The sequence below is a fragment of the Amphiprion ocellaris genome, chromosome 10 (genome assembly GCF_022539595.1).
Source record: "Amphiprion ocellaris isolate individual 3 ecotype Okinawa chromosome 10, ASM2253959v1, whole genome shotgun sequence".
NCBI lineage: Eukaryota > Metazoa > Chordata > Actinopteri > Pomacentridae > Amphiprion > Amphiprion ocellaris.
This window is the reverse complement of record NC_072775.1, coordinates 2,357,331-2,380,095: the sequence shown is the minus strand read 5'-3', so window position 1 is coordinate 2,380,095 and position 22,765 is coordinate 2,357,331. Positions and strand designations below refer to the sequence as shown.

At 37.8% G+C, this 22,765-nt stretch overlaps 2 protein-coding genes across 7 annotated transcripts in view; one reads left to right on the top strand and one right to left on the bottom strand.

Moving 5' to 3' along the window:
* zfyve9a (zinc finger, FYVE domain containing 9a) overlaps positions 1–1,394 on the top strand; it is a 53,673-nt gene extending 52,279 nt beyond the window's left edge. The window contains exon 20 of the transcript XR_008602958.1: positions 17–1,394. The gene's annotated coding sequence lies outside the window, so the exon portion shown is untranslated. The remainder of the gene's footprint in view (positions 1–16) is intronic.
* A 62-nt stretch (positions 1,395–1,456) lies between these two features.
* cc2d1b (coiled-coil and C2 domain containing 1B) overlaps positions 1,457–22,765 on the bottom strand; it is a 37,188-nt gene continuing 15,879 nt past the window's right edge. For 2 of the 6 annotated variants that reach the window (XM_055014337.1, XM_055014338.1), the window contains exons 10-25: positions 20,958–21,029; positions 19,425–19,561; positions 18,328–18,400; positions 18,036–18,175; positions 17,837–17,966; positions 15,741–15,913; positions 15,190–15,315; positions 14,231–14,289; positions 13,952–14,068; positions 13,248–13,321; positions 12,347–12,405; positions 11,163–11,214; positions 10,801–10,900; positions 9,604–9,694; positions 9,167–9,289; positions 1,457–6,935 (exon numbers count right to left, since the gene is read on the bottom strand). In XM_055014337.1, the coding sequence (XP_054870312.1) occupies positions 6,837–6,935; positions 9,167–9,289; positions 9,604–9,694; positions 10,801–10,900; positions 11,163–11,214; positions 12,347–12,405; positions 13,248–13,321; positions 13,952–14,068; positions 14,231–14,289; positions 15,190–15,315; positions 15,741–15,913; positions 17,837–17,966; positions 18,036–18,175; positions 18,328–18,400; positions 19,425–19,561; positions 20,958–21,029 (1,625 nt within the window). In that variant the 3' untranslated portion in view covers positions 1,457–6,836. Of the gene's footprint in view, positions 8,009–8,672; positions 8,723–9,166; positions 9,290–9,603; positions 9,695–10,800; positions 10,901–11,162; positions 11,215–12,346; positions 12,406–13,247; positions 13,322–13,951; positions 14,069–14,230; positions 14,290–15,189; positions 15,316–15,740; positions 15,914–17,836; positions 17,967–18,035; positions 18,176–18,327; positions 18,401–19,424; positions 19,562–20,957; positions 21,030–22,765 lie in introns of all 6 variants that reach the window. The other 4 variants (XR_008602959.1, XM_023290964.3, XM_055014339.1 and 1 more) reach the window with 4 other exon arrangements.

The window sequence follows — 22,765 nt, the reverse complement described above, 5'->3', positions numbered from 1 at the left end:
AACTATTAAATTGCAGATGCAGTGCACTGGATTCTAAGCCATTTAGAGGAGAGTTAAAGCGAGCGTCCTGGGAAACGTCGGTGGCTTGTTCCTGCAGAAACCAGAAGCTGAATGTAATTCATCTCACATCTTCTGCATCCTTCCAAAGCCCCCGAAATCCAGACTCTTTAAAACTCTGCAGACCTGAACAGGAAGCCGATGTGTTGATTCCAGACGGAGCTGGACCGGACTCTCCTTCATAAACATGGACCTGGAGAATTTTTTTTAAAAAAGAAGAAAATCTAAGAATGTATTCCTCTTGTTTCTGTTCAAATCTGCAAAATGTGCTTTTGTTTCCAGCCAGACTAATCACCAAACCCCCCCCCATCATGTGGACTGTACAGTAACCGTCTTTAACCGTGTGATATGAGACCAGAAGGGGCTACTCACCAGAGAAAAAACAAAAAAACGATCTCGTCGTCAAAAGGTGAGAATCAGACAATCACAGGAAAATCTGCAGAAGAGCCAATGCTTAGTTTGAATTAGACCCTGTAGCTGTTCTGTTCATCGCTCAGTCTGAAGTGTTTTACAAGCTGCTGTAGCAAAGAAACGTCATTAAAGACCCAACGAGAGGTCGAAGACCGCCACCAATGGGTTAAGCTACTGTGATCTACCAGAGGTGGCGTCGCCCCAATCACTGTGTCTTCACTGTTCCTCAGCCTGTTCTCAGAAATCATCAGTAGGGGTGTCTGATGCCGATAACCGACATGCCGATATTGTCCAACTTTTAATTACTGATTCCGATATCAACCGATACTGCTATCTGTGGGCTATTTAACTAATTCTAGGTAACATCACATATCTCCTGTGGTGGAATTAGAAGAATTAGTTAAATAGCCCACAGATATCGGTATCGGTTGATAACAGAATCAGAAATGGAGAGTTGGACAATATCGGCAAAATTCCCTTATTTTTCCGTATTTTCTGTTAGGTTTGATTTTTTTTTGGCATTATCTGACGTGTGCAATATGTCCTAAGTCCAAAAAAAAAAAGAAAAAAAGGTGCAATTTGTTTGGGGAGATAAAAAGTAGCATTTGTTTTGTATTCAGTTGTAAAATGTTCCGAATCCAAACTATAATTCTGCATGCAAACAGAAACGGTGAGAGAGTGACTGAACTCTGCATTTTAACAGTTCTGTATCCTGGAAAACAACAACAAAAACACTCATTCAGTTCTGTCATTAATGGGATTTTGTTCATTTTTTTTCTTTTTAAAAATATCAGTCAAAAACATTTGAAAAGCCAAAAATCTTTTTCTTTACTCTTCAAATGTCAAGAAAAGTGGTCTTTATCAAATAAGAAAAAAAAACAAAAATCTGTAGTATATGTAAAATAAAAACTTATAGAAAACTGAAACCAGTATTTTTGCCTTATTTTAAATGTCCTTTTTTTGTGGAAGAAAACATGACGGGACAAAATTAAAACCAGTTCTTTTTAATGGTACATTTTTAAGCAGGAAAAGCAAATTCAGTCCACGATTAAAAACAGCAAAATCCTCCATATTTGGATGATGTTCATTTTGTCGTTGACTATCATAGGATAACGTTATTTCTTTTACACCGACAAATCAAAGATAAGATGGTTTTACCTTAACTGACATGTTTCAACTGCAACTGCAGTCTTCTTCAGAGCGTCATCTGGCGTGTGCTGACGTGTCCTTTTTATCATGTGACCAGTCTGACAGATCTGTCAGAATCTGTCAGATAGGCCACGCCCCCCGCCGTCCGGTGGTCTAATACCTGAGACTCTGACAGAGTCTCAGGTATTAGAGGGTGTAGTCCCCCTCGTCCTGGTTCATGGAGCAGCTCGCCTGCTTCCTGATCTCGATGGCCTCCTTGATCCATCGTTTATGCTTGTTGGTCTCTGATGTTACAATCCTCCCCCTGTCCCAGTCCATGATAAGATTATTTCTTTTGCAGTGGTCCCTGATGGCTGATTTTTTGTTTTCTTGTTCGGCTTTTTCTTTTTGTGTTCTTGTGAGTCGTCCAGTTGTTTCCTTTTCGCATTCTGTCTGGTGTTCTTTTCGTCTTGTGTTGAATGTTCTGCCTGTTTCTCCAATGTATGTTTTCTCGCAAGATTTGCACGGAATTTCATAAATGATGCTGCATTTCTTGTCCGGTTCTATTTTGTCTTTGGGATGGACTAATAGCTGCCAGAGTTTTGTATGTGGTTTTACTGCTGTGTTGATGTTGTGTTTTTTCATTATGCACTGTATGGGTTCTGTTATCCCATGGATATATGGGATGGTGATTGTGTCTTTGTTTTTATTGTCTGGTTGTTGTGTGCGTTTTGTTTGTGTTTCCTTTTGTTTTTTTTTTTTACTTTGTTTTTAGCTTGTTGTTTTCCTTTGTTGATGGCCCATATCGGGTATTGGCAGAGTATGAGTGCGTTCTTGATAAGATAAGATAAGATAAGATAAAGTTCTTTATTTCTCCCCACTCCAGGGGAAATTTACATTGTTACAGCAGCTTTATTTACAATATATACAAGGGTGAAAAAAATTTTTAACAGAAAAAATAAAAATAAAGTTTAAAAGTGCAGAGATGTGCAGTGCAAGAATGTCAGTGCAAATTTTATGGTTTGGGGTGGTAATGATGTAGTCCAGTTTATGTTAACATCAGCCAGTGATGCTGATGTTGTAAAGTCTTACAGCAGATGGGATGAAGGACCTGTGATAGCGTTCCTTCTTGCAGGGTGGATGTCTCAGTCTGCTGCTGAAGGAACTGCTTAAAGACCCCACAGTGTCATGCAGTGGGTGATGTGTTTTTCCTCCTCCTGTCTGTCTTTATCGTCTGTTATGATACTGGTCCGTTCATAAAGTGTTCTAACTGCTGATAGTTTGTGTTCTGTGGATGTTCTGATGTCCAGAGGAGGTACTGGTCTGTATGTGTGGGTTTCCTGTAAACTGTGATCTTAATGCTGCCGTCTTGTCTGTGGTGTATGTTTGTCCAAAAATGAAATGGTCCGGTTTATTTCTTCTTCATGCGTGAATTGTATATTTCCTGTGTCGTCCATGTTATTCAGATGATCGGTAAGTTCTTGTGTGTGTCCAGATTTTATTATTTCCAGGATGTCATCAACGTGTCGTCTGCAGTGTGTGGGTGCTGTGTGGATGGCTTTTGTTTCTAGGTCCTCCATGAACAAATTACTCATTATTGCAGATAGTGGATCTCCCATTGCAAAACCTTGTTTCTGACTGTAAATAATTCCTTTGAACTGAAAATAGGTGGATGTGGCAACGAACCGGAGTAGTGTGAGGATGTCATTTACTGTGAGGTTTGTGCGTTTTTTTCAGTGTCCTGTCCTCCTTAGTCGCTCTTGTACGATATGTAATGTGACGTCAATGGGGGTTTTTGTGAATAATGAAACTACATCATGTGAAATGAATATGTCGTCTTTTTGTACTGTGATATTGTTGAGTTCTTGTGCCAGTTGTTTTGAGTTCTTGCAGTGATGTTGTGATGTACCGAGGAGGGGTTTGATGATTTCTACTAAAGCTTTTGAGAGGTTATAGGTGACTGATCCGATGCTGTCTACAATAGGGCGCAGTGGTGTGTCTTTTTTATTTATTTTTGGTGTCCCATATATCCGGGGGGTAACGTTAGCTGTGGGAATGAGGTGGTTGTAAGCTTCCTGTGTTATTTTATTGGTTTCTAATAGTGGCTTGAGCAGAGTTTTTAATGTCCTTTTCTTTTGTTCTGTGGGGTCTTTTTTGAGTATTTCGTATGTGTTCCTGTCCTGTAGCATTAGCAGTTAGCTGTTGTTCGTATGTGTTCCTGTCCTGTAGCATTAGCAGTTAGCTGTTGTTCGTATGTGTTCCTGTCCTGTAGCATTAGCAGTTAGCTGTTGTTCGTATGTGTTCCTGTCCTGTAGCATTAGCAGTTAGCTGTTGTTCGTATGTGTTCCTGTCCTGTAGCATTAGCAGTTAGCTGTTGTTCGTATGTGTTCCTGTCCTGTAGCATTAGCAGTTAGCTGTTGTTCGTATGTGTTCCTGTCCTGTAGCATTAGCAGTTAGCTGTTGTTCGTATGTGTCCGTGTCCATGGTTCGTCCTTTGTCGGCCAGTAGGATGGTGATGCTGTTGTCCTGTTTGAGTGATTTTACTGCTTTTGTTTCTTGCTTGGTGATGTTGCTGTTAGGAAGTTTTGCCGATTTTAAAATGCCTGCTATTGTGTTTCGGAGTTCCGATTTGTGTCCCTGATCCTGTAATTTCTGGCATGCTAATTCTGTTGCTAGTATGAATTCTTCGTGTGGTATTGTGGTGGGTGTGATGGCGAAGTTGAGGCCTCTTGTCAAAACTGTTTGTTCGTGTTCCGTGAGGGTGCGTTGTGGTAAGTTTCGTACCCATTTGTTCTTGAATTGTGTGTGTTTGTTTCTGTTTTTTCTTTCTCTTAGTTTGCTCAGTTTTTGGATGCGGTGATTTTTCGTTGGAATGAATTCTTCTTCGTGTGTGCGTTTTAAATGTGAACTTATTTGTGTATGTCTGGCTCCAAAGTGAGGCGTTCTTTGAGTTCGTTTGAATAATCCTGTATAAGTGTGTTGATTTTTTTCCAGTTTATTTACTGTAGTCCTTATCCTCTCTCTGATGAGAGCCTTCTTTGCTTTGTTTTTTCTGCATTTTTTGTTGGGATGGGGTTCCTGATGTTGAGGCCACCGGGCGGGGGGCGTGGCCTATCTGACAGATAGGTCACCTGATAAAAAGGACACGTCAGCACACGTCAGATGACGCTCTGAAGAAGACTGCCGTTGAAACATGTCAGCTAAAGTAAAACCATCTTTACTTTGAATTGTCGGTCTAAAAGAAATAACGTTATCCTAGCAAAATCCTCCACTCGTCTTATTTTGTAGCTTCCTGGAAACGACATGACATCATTGATCTTTGTAAACACGGAGTCGATCCAAACATTAGAGGACAACATGATGAGTTTAATCATTCAGTGTTTGTAGTTGGAAGTTTTTACCCCGAGAAACAGAAATGTTGAGACCTCGGTGACGTCTGGCAGCTGATGGGCGACTCGTTTTGGCTTCTTCTGTCAGTTCACTCACATTACTTAAAAAAAAAAAAAAAAAAAATCACAGCAACTGGAAATCGTGACCAAAACGTCTGTAAACGCAACAAATGATCGCATTATAGAGCTGCTAAGCAACAATATCGTTCATTTAACCCTCATGTCGTCCTGTGGGTCAAAATTGACCCGTTTTAAAGTTTGAAAATGTGGGGGGGAAAAAAATCACAGTGAAACTTCTGATGTCCACATTTTCAAAATTTTTCAGTGGAAAAATATGTTAGATATGTTTCTTAAGAAATTAAATCAACCAAAATCCAGCAAAATTTGCTGGATTTTGGTTGATTTTTTTGTGAATGTTCTTAAAGAAAATATTAGAAGTTTTACTGATATATATGGAATCACTTTAGATATTTTTAGGATTTTTTTTTGAAGATTTTTCTTGCCAAATTTGGGGAATTTTTTTAAAATAAAACTTTTAAGGGAAACTTTTAAGGAATTATTGGAATTTTCTTCCTGAAGGTTTTGCAAATTTTCAGAAATTTGGGGAATTTTTTTCTGAATTTTTGGATTTTTTTCAGACAAGGAAACAATATTTTTTGGTGCCCATAAATGAGGACAACAGGAGAGTTAATGCTTTGTTTCTGGCCGCTGAATGAATTTAAATCCAATTTTAAGTCTGTTTTTGCCGACTCCTGAGGTAAACATCTTACATCGGTTTATTTCTTCTGTAAAAATTCACTCCAGAGAACATTTTGTTTATAGAAAGACTCATCAGATTTACATTTAACCCTCCTGTTGTTCTCACAAAAAAAATAAATAAAAATTTGGCAAGAAAATTCTTGTAAATATTTTCCAAAAATGAGTAAAAATCTTCCAAAAAAAATCCTAAAAATATCTGAAGTGATTCCATATATATCAGTAAAACTTTGAATATTTTCTTCTAATATATATATATTTTTCCACATATTCAAACTTTAGCAGGACGACACGAGGGTTAAGGGACAGGAATCTCTGAAAAAATGAAGTGCTACGTTTCACTAGAAAGTCTTTTTGTGAGTTAACAGGGCTGCCACTAGCAATTATTTTTAATATGACTATTTTCTCAACTTACTGATTAGTTTAGAAAATAGGAGGCAAAAAATGTCAATTTTCATTTCCCAAATTCCTTGTTTTGTTCACAAAATATGGTAAGAGAATTTAGACTGTTACTTGCGCACACAGATTGCATCTAAATACTTGATTAATAAAATAAATGCTAACTTGTCTGATAAAACTGACCCTTTAAAGATCAGAGGACTCGTTCTGATATCCGGTAGCATGAGAGGACTGATGCATAGTTTGAAAAAGATGAGGAGCCTGATTCTGCTCTCGCCTCCATTAAAGCTAAAGTAAGCTTGGGGTAGCCTAGCTTAGCATAACAGCTAGAAGCCAGAGGGAAGCGTTTAGCCGGTCGCTGCTCCTGCTACCAGTTAGCAACGGCACATAACTCCTCAAAGTGTCAGTTTAAAAGCTAAAATGTCAGTTTGGGAACTTTACAGGCACTGTAGACGTGTTTCAGAACTGTTGTAAGTCTCTATGCTAAGCTAACCAAAATGTTGAATAAAATGAGCAGCAGCCCCTCTTCTAATCTGTGTATCGTGATTTTAGCTGCAGCTTTGTGCTACTTGGTGTCAACGTGACTAAAATTTAACAAATAAAGCCTCCAGGAGGTGAGTTTGGTGATCAGTTAGTCCAAGTGAAAGGTGCTTAAAAGAAAAAAAAAAAAGGGAGTAGTCTTAAATCGTGAAATAATCAGCGTACCGTGTTTAGCTTCAGGGTTTCTTGGCTTCGTCTGCGTTTTAGAAACTCCCAACTATGGAGTAGTGAGAGTGCCAAATTACAAAAATAAATCTGTAAGAGAACAAGCAAATAAAAGTGAAAATATAAAGACGAAAAAATAAAAATAATGTGGCAATATTAATCAAAAACTGAATCCATAAAAGGCTAATAAAGGCAGAAATATAAAGAAATAATTTTTAAAAAATGTGCTTGTATAAATAAAATATAATGTGGCAATATTCATCAAAAAAAATCCATAAAAGGGTAATAAAAGAAATAAAAGACAAAAAAAATTTAAAAAAAGAAGAAGAAATGTGCTTATAAATAAAATTAAGAAATGTGGCAATAAAAACCAATGTTTATCAAAAAAATAATTGGAAGAAATGTGCTTTTATGGAGCAAAATCAACCTGACATTGTGATCACTAAATTATTGTAGCACATTTCTTCTTATTTTTACAATTATTTTATTTATTTGTCTTTATACTTCTACTTCGATCAGTCTTTTCTTTTATGGATTTTTTTTGATTAATATTTCTTTATTTAGCAACATTGTTTTTAGTTTTATTTTATTTAGAAATACATTTCATCTTATTTTTCCTATTATTTTATTGATTCGTCTTTATCTTTCTACTTTTCTTAGCCTTTTCTTTTACGGATTCATATCATGATTAATATTGTAATATTCTTTATTTTTTATTTCTTAGCACATTTTATTATTTTTCCTCCCTCCCTCTCTCTCTCTCTCTCTATATATATGTATTTTACTCAGAGGTTTGGCAGCTAAAGGCGATTTCAAATCTGCAGGATTTTACAGCAGCAGGGATTACTTTGGTGTTAGTGCATAGATACCAGAGCTGGAGATAGGAGGAATATGTACACGTTCTTTGATATATTCTACGAGTTACATCAGGCAGCAGGATCAGGTTTAGCTCCACGTCATCAAACAGAGACAAACCGTCCACCTCCAGGACCGAAGCACCTGCCTCCCGGTGGTCTGAAGGGGAGCTCAAGTGTCGTGCAAATGTGCAAAAGTTTTAACAAGTCAAAGACCCGTGTAGTCCAGACCGTCCTCGACAGACCCCACACGCCTTCCTCCTCCTCCCCCTCCTCCTCCTCGAGTGTTTCTGATTGACTTTCTTTCATCTGCAGGACAAAAAGTCGTGGTCAGAGTCCAGTCAGGCAGAAATCCAACATATAAAGTCATCAGTCTTAGCCAAAACATATCAGGGTTAAACTCTGCTCCATTATTTCTGATTTGCCTAAAATTTAACAGCATATTATGAGGATATTTATGAAGATATCTGATCTTTAAATCCTATTTTCAACACATCTTTTTTTTTTTTAAATTTGAACTACGTTTGCTCAGCTACATCTCAGGAACTATTACAGAAAAAGTCATCAGTTTGTCATCCTGATTTTGAATCCACGGTACTGAAAAATAGATCAAATCTCTGATTTGTTGCATTTATATCACGCATTCTTTGCACAAATTAAACCAGAATGTAAGTCCAATAATCAGTGATGTACAGAAGCTGCTTTAGAGCCAAACTAGCTGCTTCACTCTTCCTCCTGACTTTTTGTTCAGCTAACCAGCTGCTGAATCAATCTTTAATCATCTCATCTTACTATAGGTAAGAAAACCGTTTTTTTGCTGACTAACTTTGTGGGCAAAAAAGAACTGTTAATCTAAAAAAACAATCTGTCAAACTGCTCCTGAGACTAGAAGAGTTTCTGTGAAATCATTAACAGACCTGAATTCTCACTGTTTTTGTTGATTTTTAGCCAAAGAAGGAGTGAGAATAATTACCTTTTTCATGTGGTTCATCTTTAAACTTGGAGAAGCTCCTAAACACAAACCTTGCAGACAGAAAAAAAAAAAGACATCAGATGTTTTCACAGTCTCTGCTTTGTCTTTTGACACAAGTTTCTTAAGAAAAATAAATTAAATTTCAGCAACATTCAGCCTCAGTTTATCACTTACACATTACAACTTACAGAGCAGAGTGTTTACAAAGGAACACAACATTTAGTCATCTGGAACTGAATGATTTAGTATTTTACTTTATGATCAAAATGACAAAAAGAATAAAAAGCAACAAAAACAAGACAAAATATTACAAAAATGAGATACAGAACAACAAACGACAACGAGACAAGAAATGACCAAAGCATGAAGCAAAATGACAAAAAAATGAGATACAAAAGAATAATGACATACTAAATACTGTTTGCTTTGTTCCAACCTGGCGATAAAACAGAAGCACCAACAGTCATATGAAGAAGTGAGGTTTGTGTGTTTACCTGCGACGGGTCGATCACCAGCCAGCGCTCGGTGCTCGACTGCATGTCCTGACCGCTCAGAGGCTCCCGCAGTCGAACCTTCACCTCAACACGACCTCCGGTGGCTTTACGGCCGTCCATCACCTGAACACAGTCAGCATGGATCAGTGTTAGACCGTAGGGAAAAGCATTTAGGGATCAAAAACAGAAACAGTGATAGTGTTCAACATTACAAAAGTAACTGTGCAAATAATTCAATGTAACAATGCATCTTAAAGGAGCATTTCAAATTTAATTACCAGAAGCTTTGCACAAATATTGACCAAACACTGTTTAAGGAGGTTTTCATCAGCACCCCGCATTCTTCCTCCTCTGACCCACAGAAAACCTGCCCAGAAATTAGCCTGACTCTAAAACTCTAAAACAGAAATACTCATTTATCTCTGAGTGTTTCTCACCTCCACAATCTCCCTGATTTCACTCTGGGACTCCAGCTTATCGAGCTTCACGAGCGCCGTCCCGATTGGCTTGTCGCTCCGCAGGAAACCTCTGGAAGAACGACACGGTTGCACTGTTCAGCCACTCAGATATTTACATGTCTACTGAAACTCTCAGCTTTTAGAATCAGGACTTTAGACTTTCCTGTTCTCTGCTGCTTTTTATGAAGTTAAAATAACCATTACGTATTTATATCTACAACAACCTAAGTTTTCCTCTCTTAGTTTAGTTTGGACCCTTTTAACCCTCGTGTCGTCCTGCGGGTCAAACTGACCCGTTTTAAAGTTTGAAAATGTGGAAAAAAAATTCGATTTTCACAGTGAAACTTCTGATGTCCACATTTTCAACATTTTTGGGAAATCTTTGAACATTTTTTGTTGGAAAAAAAGAAATGTTAAAAATGTTTCTTAAGAACATTCACAAAAAAATCAACCAAAATCCAGCAAATTTCACTGGATTTTGGTTGATTTTCATGTGAATGTTCTTAAAGAAAATATCAGAAGTTTTACTGATATATATGGAATCACTTTAGATATTTTTAGGATTTTTTTGGAAGATTTTTACTCATTTTTTGAAAATATGTACAAGAATTTTCTTGCCAAATTTGGGGGATTTTTTTTAAAATAAAACTTTTAAGGGAAACTTTTAAGGAATTATTGGAATTTTCTTCCTGAAGGTTTTGCAAATTTTCATATATTTGGGGAATTTTTTGCTGAAATTTTGGATTTTTTTAGACAAGGAAACAATATTTTTTGGTGCCCATAAATGAGGACAACAGGAGGGTTAAAACCTTCGGACTCGTACTCTACGGTGTTTCTCTGGTTCTTCATGTCTGAACAAATAAATCTGCCTCACAATTAGTGACAAAACGTTACCAGATGACCACTTCAAAAATATGATGACTATAATCCTGTGACCAGTTCTGTGAATATTTAGGCCTTTTTCTCATTAAAATCAATTCAAACATGTTCAACCTTCATGGATAAACCATCAAAATGTTACACTAATCTGACAAACTTCACACATAATCATTTACATTGCCCCAAAATTTATCACTGTTTGTTTCTTTTCTCACTTCTGGATGATTTGATGAAGATTTTCAGTTTTATCCGTGTTTTAAACAGTTCTATAAAACAGATTTGTTCCGTCAGACTCACCCTTTGTGCAGCAGCTCCAGTTTGAGGCCTTTAGATGCCACCACCCTCCTGAAGCCGCGGTGGTTCCGGTTGATTGAAAGAGTGAAGCTCTGGTTGTATTCTGACAAAAGAAGACACGTGAAGGGACAAAATCTGTTAAGGAAACCAAGTATTTTGGACAATGAAGTAATAATTTCATCAATGAAATAGCAGAAAATCCAACCTATGAATACAGTTTATTAAAAACAACCGGTCTTATTACATGGAAACTAAGCTAGAATAACTTTTCATTTGTTTTTCCTGCATTCTGTTGTGGACAGGTGTGACTGTAGACGTCTGAAAGAGCTCTGAATAACCAACTGAAAGTGAGCATTGTGTCTTACCTGGACAGTTAGTGTTCTTAATGACGGCTGTTTTGTGTTTCTGCGGCTGCTCCTGGCGGAAACCAAACAGAAGGAAGAACTTTCGAGGACAAAGTGTCAGTGGTGGAAATAATCTCAGCATCATGATAAAATCAAGCGTTGGAATATTTTTATTCCACCTCAGAGAGCTGATGTTCTCTGGAGTTCTAGCTGGGTTAACCAGTAAAGGATGGATGTAATTATGTGCATATATTGATATTAGTGTCAGTAATTGGTCAAAATATGTTGAAATACTGGAAATTAAGCAAGCTGCATGTCTGTGAAGCTGCTCAGTCTTCCATGGTAACGCTAACGTGCTAAAACAAAGAGGAGCTGAGTTTGTTGAAGGCGTTTCACTCCTGATCTGAAAAGCTAATGACCCCACAAGAGTGTAAATGACTGTGACTCTCCTACCATTAGTTAGAATTAGGACCCAACAGATTGATTGGTCGAACAGTAAATACTGTTGAATGATGTCCTATTAGTCCAAAACACGGAGCTCTGAGACAGTAGTGTCGGACTGTTTGTGACCATTATATATTTAAAATGCAACTCTGTCAAAGATGACGTGTTTTACACCTGAGAAAGGCGTCTCTGGTTTTTATTTTGGTTCATATGAGTCCTGACTTCATGGCAAAGAAAATAATGGAGTAGAAAAAACATAATTTAATGTTAAAGGGCATCAGAGGGCTGCAGAAATAATGTTTTACAGGAACTTCACTCATTATGCTGCTGATATACAGCATATATATATAAAACCTACCTCTAATCTGATGTATTTCATAACTCCTTTATAGATTGATTCTTTTTGAAGGTTCTATAATTTCCCAGAGGTTTAATTCTTTGTTGTATGTTCTTGAAAATTCAAATACTAAAGGATAAAGTGTTAAAACAGTAAAATGTTCCTCCTGTAATTCATATCTTTGTTGTTGGAAGTGTTAAAGGACCAAAAAAAGTTTTTTTTAATTTATTTTAGATTTTAATTAATCGGCCGATTAATCCGTTATCGGAATTTCTTTCTGCCAAACATCGTAATCAGCCTCAAATAATCCATATCAGTCGGGTCCTGGTTAAAACTGAAGCAGCTTTTTTTTGGAAACATCTTGAAGAAATGATTCCAGATGTCTCGGTTTAGCGCTGAGATGAACGCAGTGGGAGGCTCTCACCGTGCTCGGGTACGGGAAGTCAAACTTGACGTAGGCGTCCAAATAGTTGGTTTGGATTCCTGGAGGAGGAGGAGAATCACAAAGCATCAAATGTTTGCTTTAACCTTCATTTCCTAACTGAATGGTGAACTTTCGGGTTTAAAAGAGTCAAAAAAAAAAAAAAACACAAAATGACAAGAAGCTAAGAGGTCGCTAAAGTACTTAAAGCAGAAACTAGAGAGAGATTTTAATCAAGGTTTAACCGTCCTCTTGTCTTCATTTACAGGCACCAAAAAATATTGTTTCCTTGTCTGAAAAAAATCCAAAAATTCAGAAAAAAATCCCCAAATTCATGAAAATTTGCAAAACCTTCAGGAAGAAAAATCCAATAATTCCTTAAAAGTTTTATTTTAAAAAAAAAAAAACCCAAATGTGGCAAGAAAATTCTTGTAAATATTTTCAAAAAATGAGTAAAAATCTTCGAAAAAAAATCCTAAAAATATCTAAAGTGATTCCATATATATCAGTAAAACTTCTGATATTTTCTCTAAGAACATTCACAAAAAAATCAACCAAAATCCAGTGAATTTCGCTGGATTTTGGTTGATTTTTTTTGTGAATGTTCTTAAGAAACATTTTTAACATTTCTTTTTTCCCACCAAAAAATGTTCAAAGATTTCCCAGAAATGTTGAAAATGTGGACATCAGAAGTTTCACTGTGAAAATAGATTTTTGTCCACATTTTCAGACTTTAAAATGGGTCAGTTTTGACCCGCAGGACGACACGAGGGTTAACGAGAGGAAAAACATCTAGCTCTGTGGCTTCAAAACTTAATTCAAGGCAAAAAAAGCAACTTTTCAATGCATTCTAAACTGTGTAAATCCTTCGGGTATAAAGGCTGATGTATGTGCAGGTTTTTACCACTCGGAGCAGGAAGATTCATCCCTTTCACGATAACCACCACCATGTCAGTGCTGCTCAGGTCTGGAAATATCCTGAAAGGGAGGAGACGAAAGAAAGAAAGAAAAAAACAAGGAAAAAGGTTAGATTTATTGAATTTACTTCGAGTTACACAACAAAGAAACTTCTGCAGTCCCACATGTTGTCCAACTTGGAAAAAAGAACATTTAATTGTGATGTTTTGATGCTGGAAATGGAGTGTGTATTTTTTCCCCCCACATGCTAAAGGAAAGAATTAATCCAACATAATTTGCCTACATGACAGTTTCCAGTATCACAGAAGGGAGAAAAATACCTAAAAGTGTGGTAGAAATTACACATGTACCAAAAAAAGAAGTTCAATTAAACCACTGACATCCCAATGGGCCAGTATTTCAACATATTTTGACCGATTCCTGACGCTGCACATAAATCCACCCATCCTTCCATTTTTTTTGCTATCTTAACTAAAATAAGCAAAATAGAAAATACTTAAACTCACCAGTAAAACATGCTGTACATATTTCTATGTAACATTTAGCAGGACACGTATAAACTACCCGTTGATGTTTCATATTACAGCCTGAATCGATGCAGATATTATGATGCATCTCTGACTTTTATCCCAGGAACTTAGTTTCTCTTGTTTGTGTTTTGACCACTAATGAAGATTAAATTGTGCCCACCTCACAGTGCGAAACGATCTCTCCTCAAAGTGGTGTTTCGGAGGAGGCAGACCCCTGGACTGGGCCAGCTTCAGGACCTCCAGACTCTTCTTACAGCTTTCTGCCATTTTCTCAAACCTGAAAACGTGCAGAAGGAAGAACTTCACGTCTGCTCTGGTGATTTTCCTCCAGATGTCAGGAGATGATCGACGACTTCAGACTGTGGGGACTTTACAGACTAACAACAGAATATTTTATGGAAACTGAGTTTTTTTGGAATGAGTGGCAGAAGAAGCTCACTTTGTTGTTTCTGCGACGTTCCCCAGGTGTGTGAACTGCTTGGAGTGAGTCATACATTTCTGGAAGGAGGGAAGCCGGAAGAAATCTTAACACATCTCAACATTTGTGTGGAGCAACCAGACTGGGAACGGAAAGTCTAATTCTGGCATCAGAATCTATTCACAAACGTCTACAGTAAAAACATGAGAGAGCTGAAGATGTTGGGTTACTGGTAGAAGCCTGTGATTGAGTTTCAAATAATGAAAAGTGCAGCAAAAAAAAAGGCATACACTAAAATTAATCTGTTAAAAAATGTAAAGAGTGAGACTAGATGTCAGCTGAGGACAAATCTAATCATATTTATCCAGATTAGAAAATAGTTTTTACAACACAATGCTGTGTATTTAACCCTCCTGTTGTCTTCATTTAGAGGCACCAAAAAATATTTTCTTGTCTGAAAAAAATCCAAAAATTCAGCAAAAAATTCCCCAAATTTCTGAAAATTTACAAAACATTCAAGAAGAAAATTCCCATAATTCCTTAAAAGTTTCCCTTAAAAATTTTATTTTAAAAAAATCACCCAAATTTGGCAAGAAAATTCTTGTAAATATTTTCAAAAAATGAGTAAAAATTTCCCCCCAAAATCCTAAAAATATCTAAAGTGATTCCATATATATCAGTAAAACTTCTAATATTTTCTTCAGAACATTCACATAAAAATCAACCAAAATCCAGCGAAATTCACTGGATTTTGGTTGATTTTTATGTGAATGTTCTGAAGAAACATTTTTAACATTTCTTTTATTCCACCAAAAAATGTTGAAAGATTTCCCAAAAATGTTGAAAATTTGGACATCCGAAGTTTCCCTGTGAAAATATATTTTTTTCCCACATTTTCAAACTTTAAACCGGGTCAGTTTTTAGCTGCAGGACGACACGAGGGTTCAGTAAATCTTTCAGCTCTTCTCTGGTAGTTCTACCTCGTACTGCTCCTTCAGGATCTTGGCCAACTGGGTGTAAACCTGCTCTGCCTTCTCTGAAATCTGCACGTCGCTGTGATGAACCAGGATGAAGTCTTCGTCCTCGTCACCAGGGGGCGACGGCACCTACAGGAGACGCACACAGAGGGTCTTAATGCATCCCATAATACAGAAAATGATTGTATTTTGAGGAATAGGAACAGTCATTCCCCTCATCTGTACTGTGCGTTAGTAATCTGACAAACATCGGATTGATTAAATCATTGTGTGTTCCTGTGTGTTGCTTCAGGTAATCACCAAATTAAAACTTTTAGATAAGACAAAGGAGCTCTTTGCACAGGGTTTAAGAATCAGGCTAATTCCTGGGTAGGTTTTCTGAGGGTCAGATGAGGATTTTTCTGCGTTGACAATGAAATCACAGTGTGACCTGAAACAGTATTAACCCTTTAATGCTGATTTTATTCAGACTGCAGCTGAGATGGCTTATCATTCCCCCAGTGCTGGTTTGGTTTTTAAACCCCATCAAGGACTGAGTTGATAAATCTGCTCACGGTGCTGATGTCGACAGTTTTGCCGCTGCGTGCCGCCTCGATCATCGGGTCGAAGCCCTTGGCGGTCCGGAGGAAGACCTTGGCCTGCTCCATGTCGTTCTTCTGCTTCGCCTGCAGAGCCGCCTTCATGTACTGCTTCTTCCGACCCTCCAGGAACTCCAGCTGCTGAACCGCTGGAGACACAACATACAGAGTGAACTGACTGTAAACAGCTGGTGCAGCGTTAAGCAGACATCAGGTTTGTCTCTACAAAGATGCTTCATGTGTTGTTTTCATTGTGACAGTTGAGTCTGATTTAAACAAACTAAAGGTCTGGTTGCTGTTTTCTTTGAAATCTAAACTAACAAATTTCTTTCAGGATGTCATTTTTTACTTCTGGGTGAGATTGGAGAGCTTGTTTTCATCATTTAATGATCTACTTATTATTATCTTGACTTACTATGCTGGTTTTGGACTTTTTTAGGACTGGTTTCAGACTGTATTCTGACTGGTTCTGAACATTTTTTTGGACTGGTTTGATTTTGGTCCAGGCTTTAGACCTTTTAAGGACTGGTTCAGGTTTGATTTTGGTCCTGGTTTTAGACCTTTTAAGGACTGGTTCAGGTTTGATTTTGGTCCTGGTTTTAGACCTTTTAAGGACTGGTTCAGGTTTGATTTTGGTCCTGGTTTTAGACCTTTTAAGGTTTGGGTTCAGGTTTGATTTTGGTCCTGGTTTTAGACCTTTTAAGGACTGGTTTATGACTGGTTTTACCATGTCTTGGACTATTTATGAGTAGTTTCGGTTTGATTTTGGTCCTGGTTAAGACTTTGTGAAGACTGGTTCCAGACTCTCTTAGGCAGATCTTGGACTTTTTTTAACCCCAAGAACATCAAACCTACCACCAAGCATGGTGGTGGCAGTATCATGCTCTGTGGAACTGGAGTTTTACACAAAGTAAATGGAATAATGAAGAAGGAGGATCACCTCCATGTTCTTCAGGAAAACCTAAAACCATCAGCAGAAGGTTGATCTTGGACACCGTCGGATATTTCAATCAGACAATGAGCCCAAACACATCAGACGTGGTAAAGAAATGGTTCCATCAGGCTGGAATGAAGGTTTCTAGACTGGTTTCCCCAAAGTCCTGACTTAGACCCATCAAGAACCTGAAGAAACAAGCCAGAAACACAACAAATTCTGGTGCAGTTCCACTAAATTTGTCGTCTTTCTGTCTCAGACTTGAGTCAGTTAAATTGACAGTATAATGATACTGCCACCTCCATGCCTGATGGTAGGTATAGAGTCCAGAGGAGTCAAAGATAAACCAGCAGATGGGTTCATCAGAGTAAGAAGAGAGGTAGATGAAGTGATGCACTCATCATGGCTAGTTCCTACCAACCTGTGGGGGTTAGAGTTATGATCTGGGGTTGGTCAGGTTCAGCAACGTTATGTTCCCAAAGAATGAGGTCAGCTGACTACCTGAATATACTGAATGACCAGGTCTTTACATCAGTAGAGTTTTTCTTCATGTTCCAAGATGATGATGTCAGGATTCATGGGGTCACATTGAGAATGAGTGGATCAGGGAGGATGAGATGGATTGTCCTCCACAGAGTTCAGACCTCAGCCCCACTGAGGATCTCTGGGAGGTTCTGGAGAAGACTTTGGTCCGACTCTCCCATCATCAATATAAGATGGTGGTGAAAAATTAATTCAACTCTTGACAGAAATAAATGCTGTGATGTTGCAGAAGCTTATTGAAACGATGCCACAGAGAATGAGCGTCAAAGCTAAAGGAGGTCCAATGAAATATTAGAGTGAGACTTTTGTTTTGGCCGGGCAGTGTATAATTATCTGTTGATCCACTAACTCGTTATGTGACTAATTATTGCAGCTTTGATCGATATTGTTGTGTATGTGCATTTCGCATTATTAACTTCAGCTGTGCTGGTGCTCAACTTATGCTATAAAGCTGTATTTCTCCCAGTATGAGTTGATTAAGTCATGTTTTTTCAGTACTTATTGTCAGAAAAAAAACGTTTTTTGAGCGTTTGGTGTAACATGTTGGGGACTGAGCTCATCGACTGACAGCTGCAGCTCTGCTTTAGTAACTGACCTGTTGGTGAGAGTCTTTCCCTGGAAGCTGTTCTGTCGGGTGAAGCTGACGGAGACCTTTTTTGTCTTGGACCGGCCGTGGGGACGTCTAATGTGGGCTTCTTCGGCTCCTCTGGAACAGCAGGTTTAGACTGCAAGAGGCACAGCGCTGTAATATAACCTAATATAAACCATCATTTATTACAATTCTGAAAGCCCACCTCTTCTTCTTTCTCGTCCTCATCATCTTCCTCTGCATTTTCAGCAGTGTCAGTCGAAGCCAGTTTACTCGCTGCCTCCAGAGCAGCAACAAATCCCTGCTCGCCTCCCGTTGCCTTCTGGCCGGGGATCGGAGGGAAACCTGGGAGATGACTTTTAGTTTTACTTTTTCATTCAAGTACAAAAACACGTCCATGAATTGCTGTTGAAGGAAGACTGACAGCTTATTTACTGTTCAGACACGATGAGCTCACAGGAACTACACCGTCAAATTAAAATCCAACAGGATCTCACCAGGGGGAGCCGGAAGTTCGTCAAAGTTTACGGCTCTTCCAGCTTTGTGAGCTCGGATGGCGCTCTGGTATTGCTGTAGGAGGAAAGAGGTGAAAGATGTGCAGTCAGAGATGCAATGGGCACAGAGGAGGACAGGCTGGTGTTTTTGCCATTTTGTGTTTTTTTTTGTGTTGCTTGTATTGTCTATTTTTTGGCTGTTTTGTGTCATTTGAGTAATGTTTTGTCTTGTTCTTGTCCATTTTTTTTGCTGCCCTTTTTGATGACATTTTTTGTCTCATTTTTGTTTTGTTTCATGTCATTTGTCTCATTTTTTGTCATTTTGTGTCTCATTTTTGTAATATTTTGTCTTGTTTCTGTTGTTTTTTGCCATTTCTTGTCTGGCTTTTGACGTTTTGATCCTCCAGTAAAATCCTCTATGGTTAATTTCCAGATGACTAAATGTTGTGTTCCTTTGTAGACACTCTGTGATCTGGAAGTTGTAATGTGGAAATGATAAACTGAGGCTGAATGTTGATGAAACTGAACTTATTTTTCTGAAGAAATCTCAGGTTGTTCATGATGTTTTGTAAAAAGATAATTCCTGAAATGAGAACATTTTCAGAATGTACATTTTTTGCACTATAACAAAGGAAACATTAAGAGTTGTGGTTATTTATAGGTCATTTTGCTGTGGTTTTACTGGTTACTGGAGATCAAACTGAGCTGAATGTGGAACCTGGACTAGAATGAGTTTGACAACTCTGTTCTAATTAGTCACCTTTTGCCTAAATTTTGTTTTTCTTAACACAAATGTGTATTTTCCATGAAAACTGACAAAAAAAGGCTAAAACTGATGCATAAAAATTCACCAGAATGCAGGAAAATTTTTTGACGCTCAAATTTCTTGAGACGTAACCATAAGATGCTCCTCCACTTACTGCGATGGAGAACCGCTGCCGTTGTAAAGGTAAAGCTCGGTCACACCAGATATGAAAGTTTTCCGTTCTGTTTATTAAGTCTGTAGAGATATTCATGGAGGAAGACCAAACCTGACAAATACAGTTTCACCAGCAGAGTGACTGTAGTTACAGACATCAGCAGAAAGCCTCTCCTCGTACCTTGGCAATCCGGTCGTGCATTCGGGCCTTGCGGTCGTCTCCGCTGGCTTTGGCCTGAGTAGACGCCTCCGCATATTTGGCTCGTCGCTGTTCCAGAGCCTCCAGTACATCTTTGGGAGGTGACGGGGCGGCAGGTGCTGAAACAACAAAGTTCACAAGAGTTTCTAACATGATTTGACCTCAAAATTAATGCTTTGCATGAGGCGTCTTAAAGCACCATAATTTCCAAACTAGCACGAAACATCAAGGGCAGCTGAGGCAGATGGAACGCAATCACTTAGGCTGAAAGTTCATTAAAGTATTAAAAATGAATTAAAAATACTACTGAGAAATAACGCCTTTACATCATCCCATTTAACAGAATGTTTAGGTATTATTCAGCTTTGTGTTTGGCAGTTAGCAACTTAACACATTTTAATACTTCACATAGTGGAATATGAAACAGATATTTGACATTTTTTCCTCTTAACCCTCCTGTTGTCTTCATTTACTGGCACCAAAAATATTGTTTCCTTGTCTGGAAAAAAAACCCAAAAATTCAGCAAAAAAATTCCACAAATTTTTGAAAATTTGCAAAACCTTCAGGAAGAAAATTCCAATAATTCCTTAAAAGTTTCCCTTAAAAGTTTTATTTAAAAAAAAAAATCCTCCAAATTTGGCAAGAAAATTCTTGTAAATATTTTCAAAAATTAAGTAAAAATCTTCGAAGAAAATCCTAAAAATATCTAAAGTGATTCCATATATATCAGTAAAACTTCTAATATTTTCTTTAATAACGTTCACAAAAAATCAACCAAAATCCAGCGAAATTCACTGGATTTTGGTTGACTTTTTTGTGAATGTTCTTAAGAAACATGTTTAACATTTCTTTTTTTCACCAAAAAATGTTCAAAGATTTCTCAGAAATGTTGAAAATGTGGACATTAGAAGTTTTACTGTGAAAATATATATATTTCCCACATTTTTAAACTTTAAAACGGGTCAATTTGACCCGCAGGACGACACGAGGGTTAAAAGCATCAGCACTGTTTCAGAGTAATGAGCTTTACAAAATCTGCATCAAAAAACCCTAAGACAATTTTTACAAATCCTATCAGCAAAACATTTGATTGAAGAAACAATAAATAAGACTGAGAATTTAAACTTAAGGCCCTCAGTAGTTAAAAACACATCAGTTTGAGGGTTTTTTGTTCTCCAGTTTTCAATTTAACTATAATAATAAAACTAAATAAATAGCATGTCTGACTGTATTTCCATTAGTTCTGTTCTCTCATGGTGACCTGATAAGTTATCGTTTTTATTCATCATCAGCTGTGTTTTGAAATTTTTGTCAAGGTGTCATTTTGAAACGCTTTATTCCAAACAACCTCTGCAGGACTTTTAGCCTTCGGCTATCAGACACCTTAGATTAAACTTCAAGATGACAGCAGCTGATTGATGTATTTGTCATGCAGAGACGTGAACTGGAAACAGAGCAGCTTGACTGATCAAAAAGAAGTATATATGGGTAGTAATTGTTAAAATTCTTCCTACCTGGAGCTGCAGCAACCGGTTGGGTGACCTCAGAGGAAGGTTCGTTCACTGGAGCAGAGCTTCCTCCTGCAGCTACAACACAAAAACACCAGACTGAAATCTTCAGAGGCAAATACTTCATTACAATATCCATGTTCCTGTACCACAGTGTTCCAGAAAAAGATTTAGTATGTCCCAATGCATCCATCCATGTTCGGAAAACCTCCAAAGGAAGTCTACCTGGAGGCATCCAAATCAGATGTCCAGACCACTACGAAGGTGGAAAAGCAGCAGCAGCTCTACTCTGAGCTCCCTCTGGATGTCTGAGCTTCTCCCCCTTATCTCTAAGGCTGAGCCCAGACACCCTACAGAGGAAGCTCATTTCAGACGCTTGTATCCATGATCTTGTTCTTCGATCACTACCCAGAGCTCATGACCATAGGTGAGGGTTGGAACATAGATGGATGGTAAACTGAGAGCTTCTCCTTGAGGTTCAGCTCCCTCTTCACCACCACGGTTCGGTACGACGCTCACATTACTGCTGCCGCCACCAATCTGCCTGTCCATCTCTCGCTCCATTTTCCCATCACTTATGAAAAGGTCCCAAGACACCTGAACTCCTTCGCTTGGGGAAGCAAGTCCCCCTCAACCTAGAGGGAGCAATCCACTGGTTTATGGCAGAGAACCATGGCCTCAGACTTGGAGGTGCTGATCCACATCCCTGCCGCTTTACACTCTGCTGCAAACCGCTCCAGTGCTGCTGAAGGTTACAGTCTGATGAAGCCAACAGAACCACATCATCTGCTAAAAGCAGAGCTGCGATCCTGAGGCCCCCTGATTTGGGATGCAGGCCAAGTTTCTGTGTACATTTTGCTTTAGAAACTGACGTAACAAAGAAAATTCCACCTTTTAGGAAACCAGCCTGTCTTCCTGGGCTTTGCAAACTGCATTAATAGAACTTTGTTGAGGAGGCAAACCGTTTGTCTGGGTCTGTCTTCCTCCCTGAAACTCTACTCTCAGATTTATGTCTGCTAGAGATACAAGACCGGCTTCCTCAGAGCAGGAGAGAGTATCCATTAATATATATCCATTAGTGATCCATTAATGGTCTCACATGTTCAGTCTGGTGGACCAGATACAAACCTCTACATGAAACAGCACAGTTCCTATGTAAAAATATAGAAAGTATTAATATAAGAAGCAAATGTGAATGTGAGTAGTATATATGTTTATATCTGCTAGTATCTCCTTTTCTTCTCTAAAGTCTAAATCAAAGGTTTATGTTGAAAAATACAACATTTCAAACTTTTTTTTTTGTCATTTACAGTTCATTTAACCCTCATGTCGTCCTGTGGGTCAACTCGACCCGTTTTAAAGTTTGAAAATGTGGGGGAAAAAAACTGATTTTCACTGTGATGATGTCCACATTTTCAACATTTTTGGGAAATTTTTGAACATTTTTTGGTGGAAAAAGGAAATGTTAAAAATGTTTATTAAGAACATTCACAAAAAAAACATATTTTGTGAATGTTCTTAAAGAAAATATTAGAAGTTTTACTTATATATGGAATCACTACATATTTTTAGGATTTTTTTGGAAGATTTTTACTCATTTTTGGAAAATATTTACAAGAATTTTCTTGCCAAATTTGGGGGATTTTTTTTTTTTTTTTTTTAAATAAAACTTTTAAGGTAAACTTTTAAGGAATTATTGGAATTTTCTTCCTGAAGGTTTTGCAAATTTTCAGAAATTTGTGGAATTTTTTTGCTGAATTTTTTTTATTTTTGTCAGACAAGGAAACAATATTTGTTGGTGCCCATAAATGAGG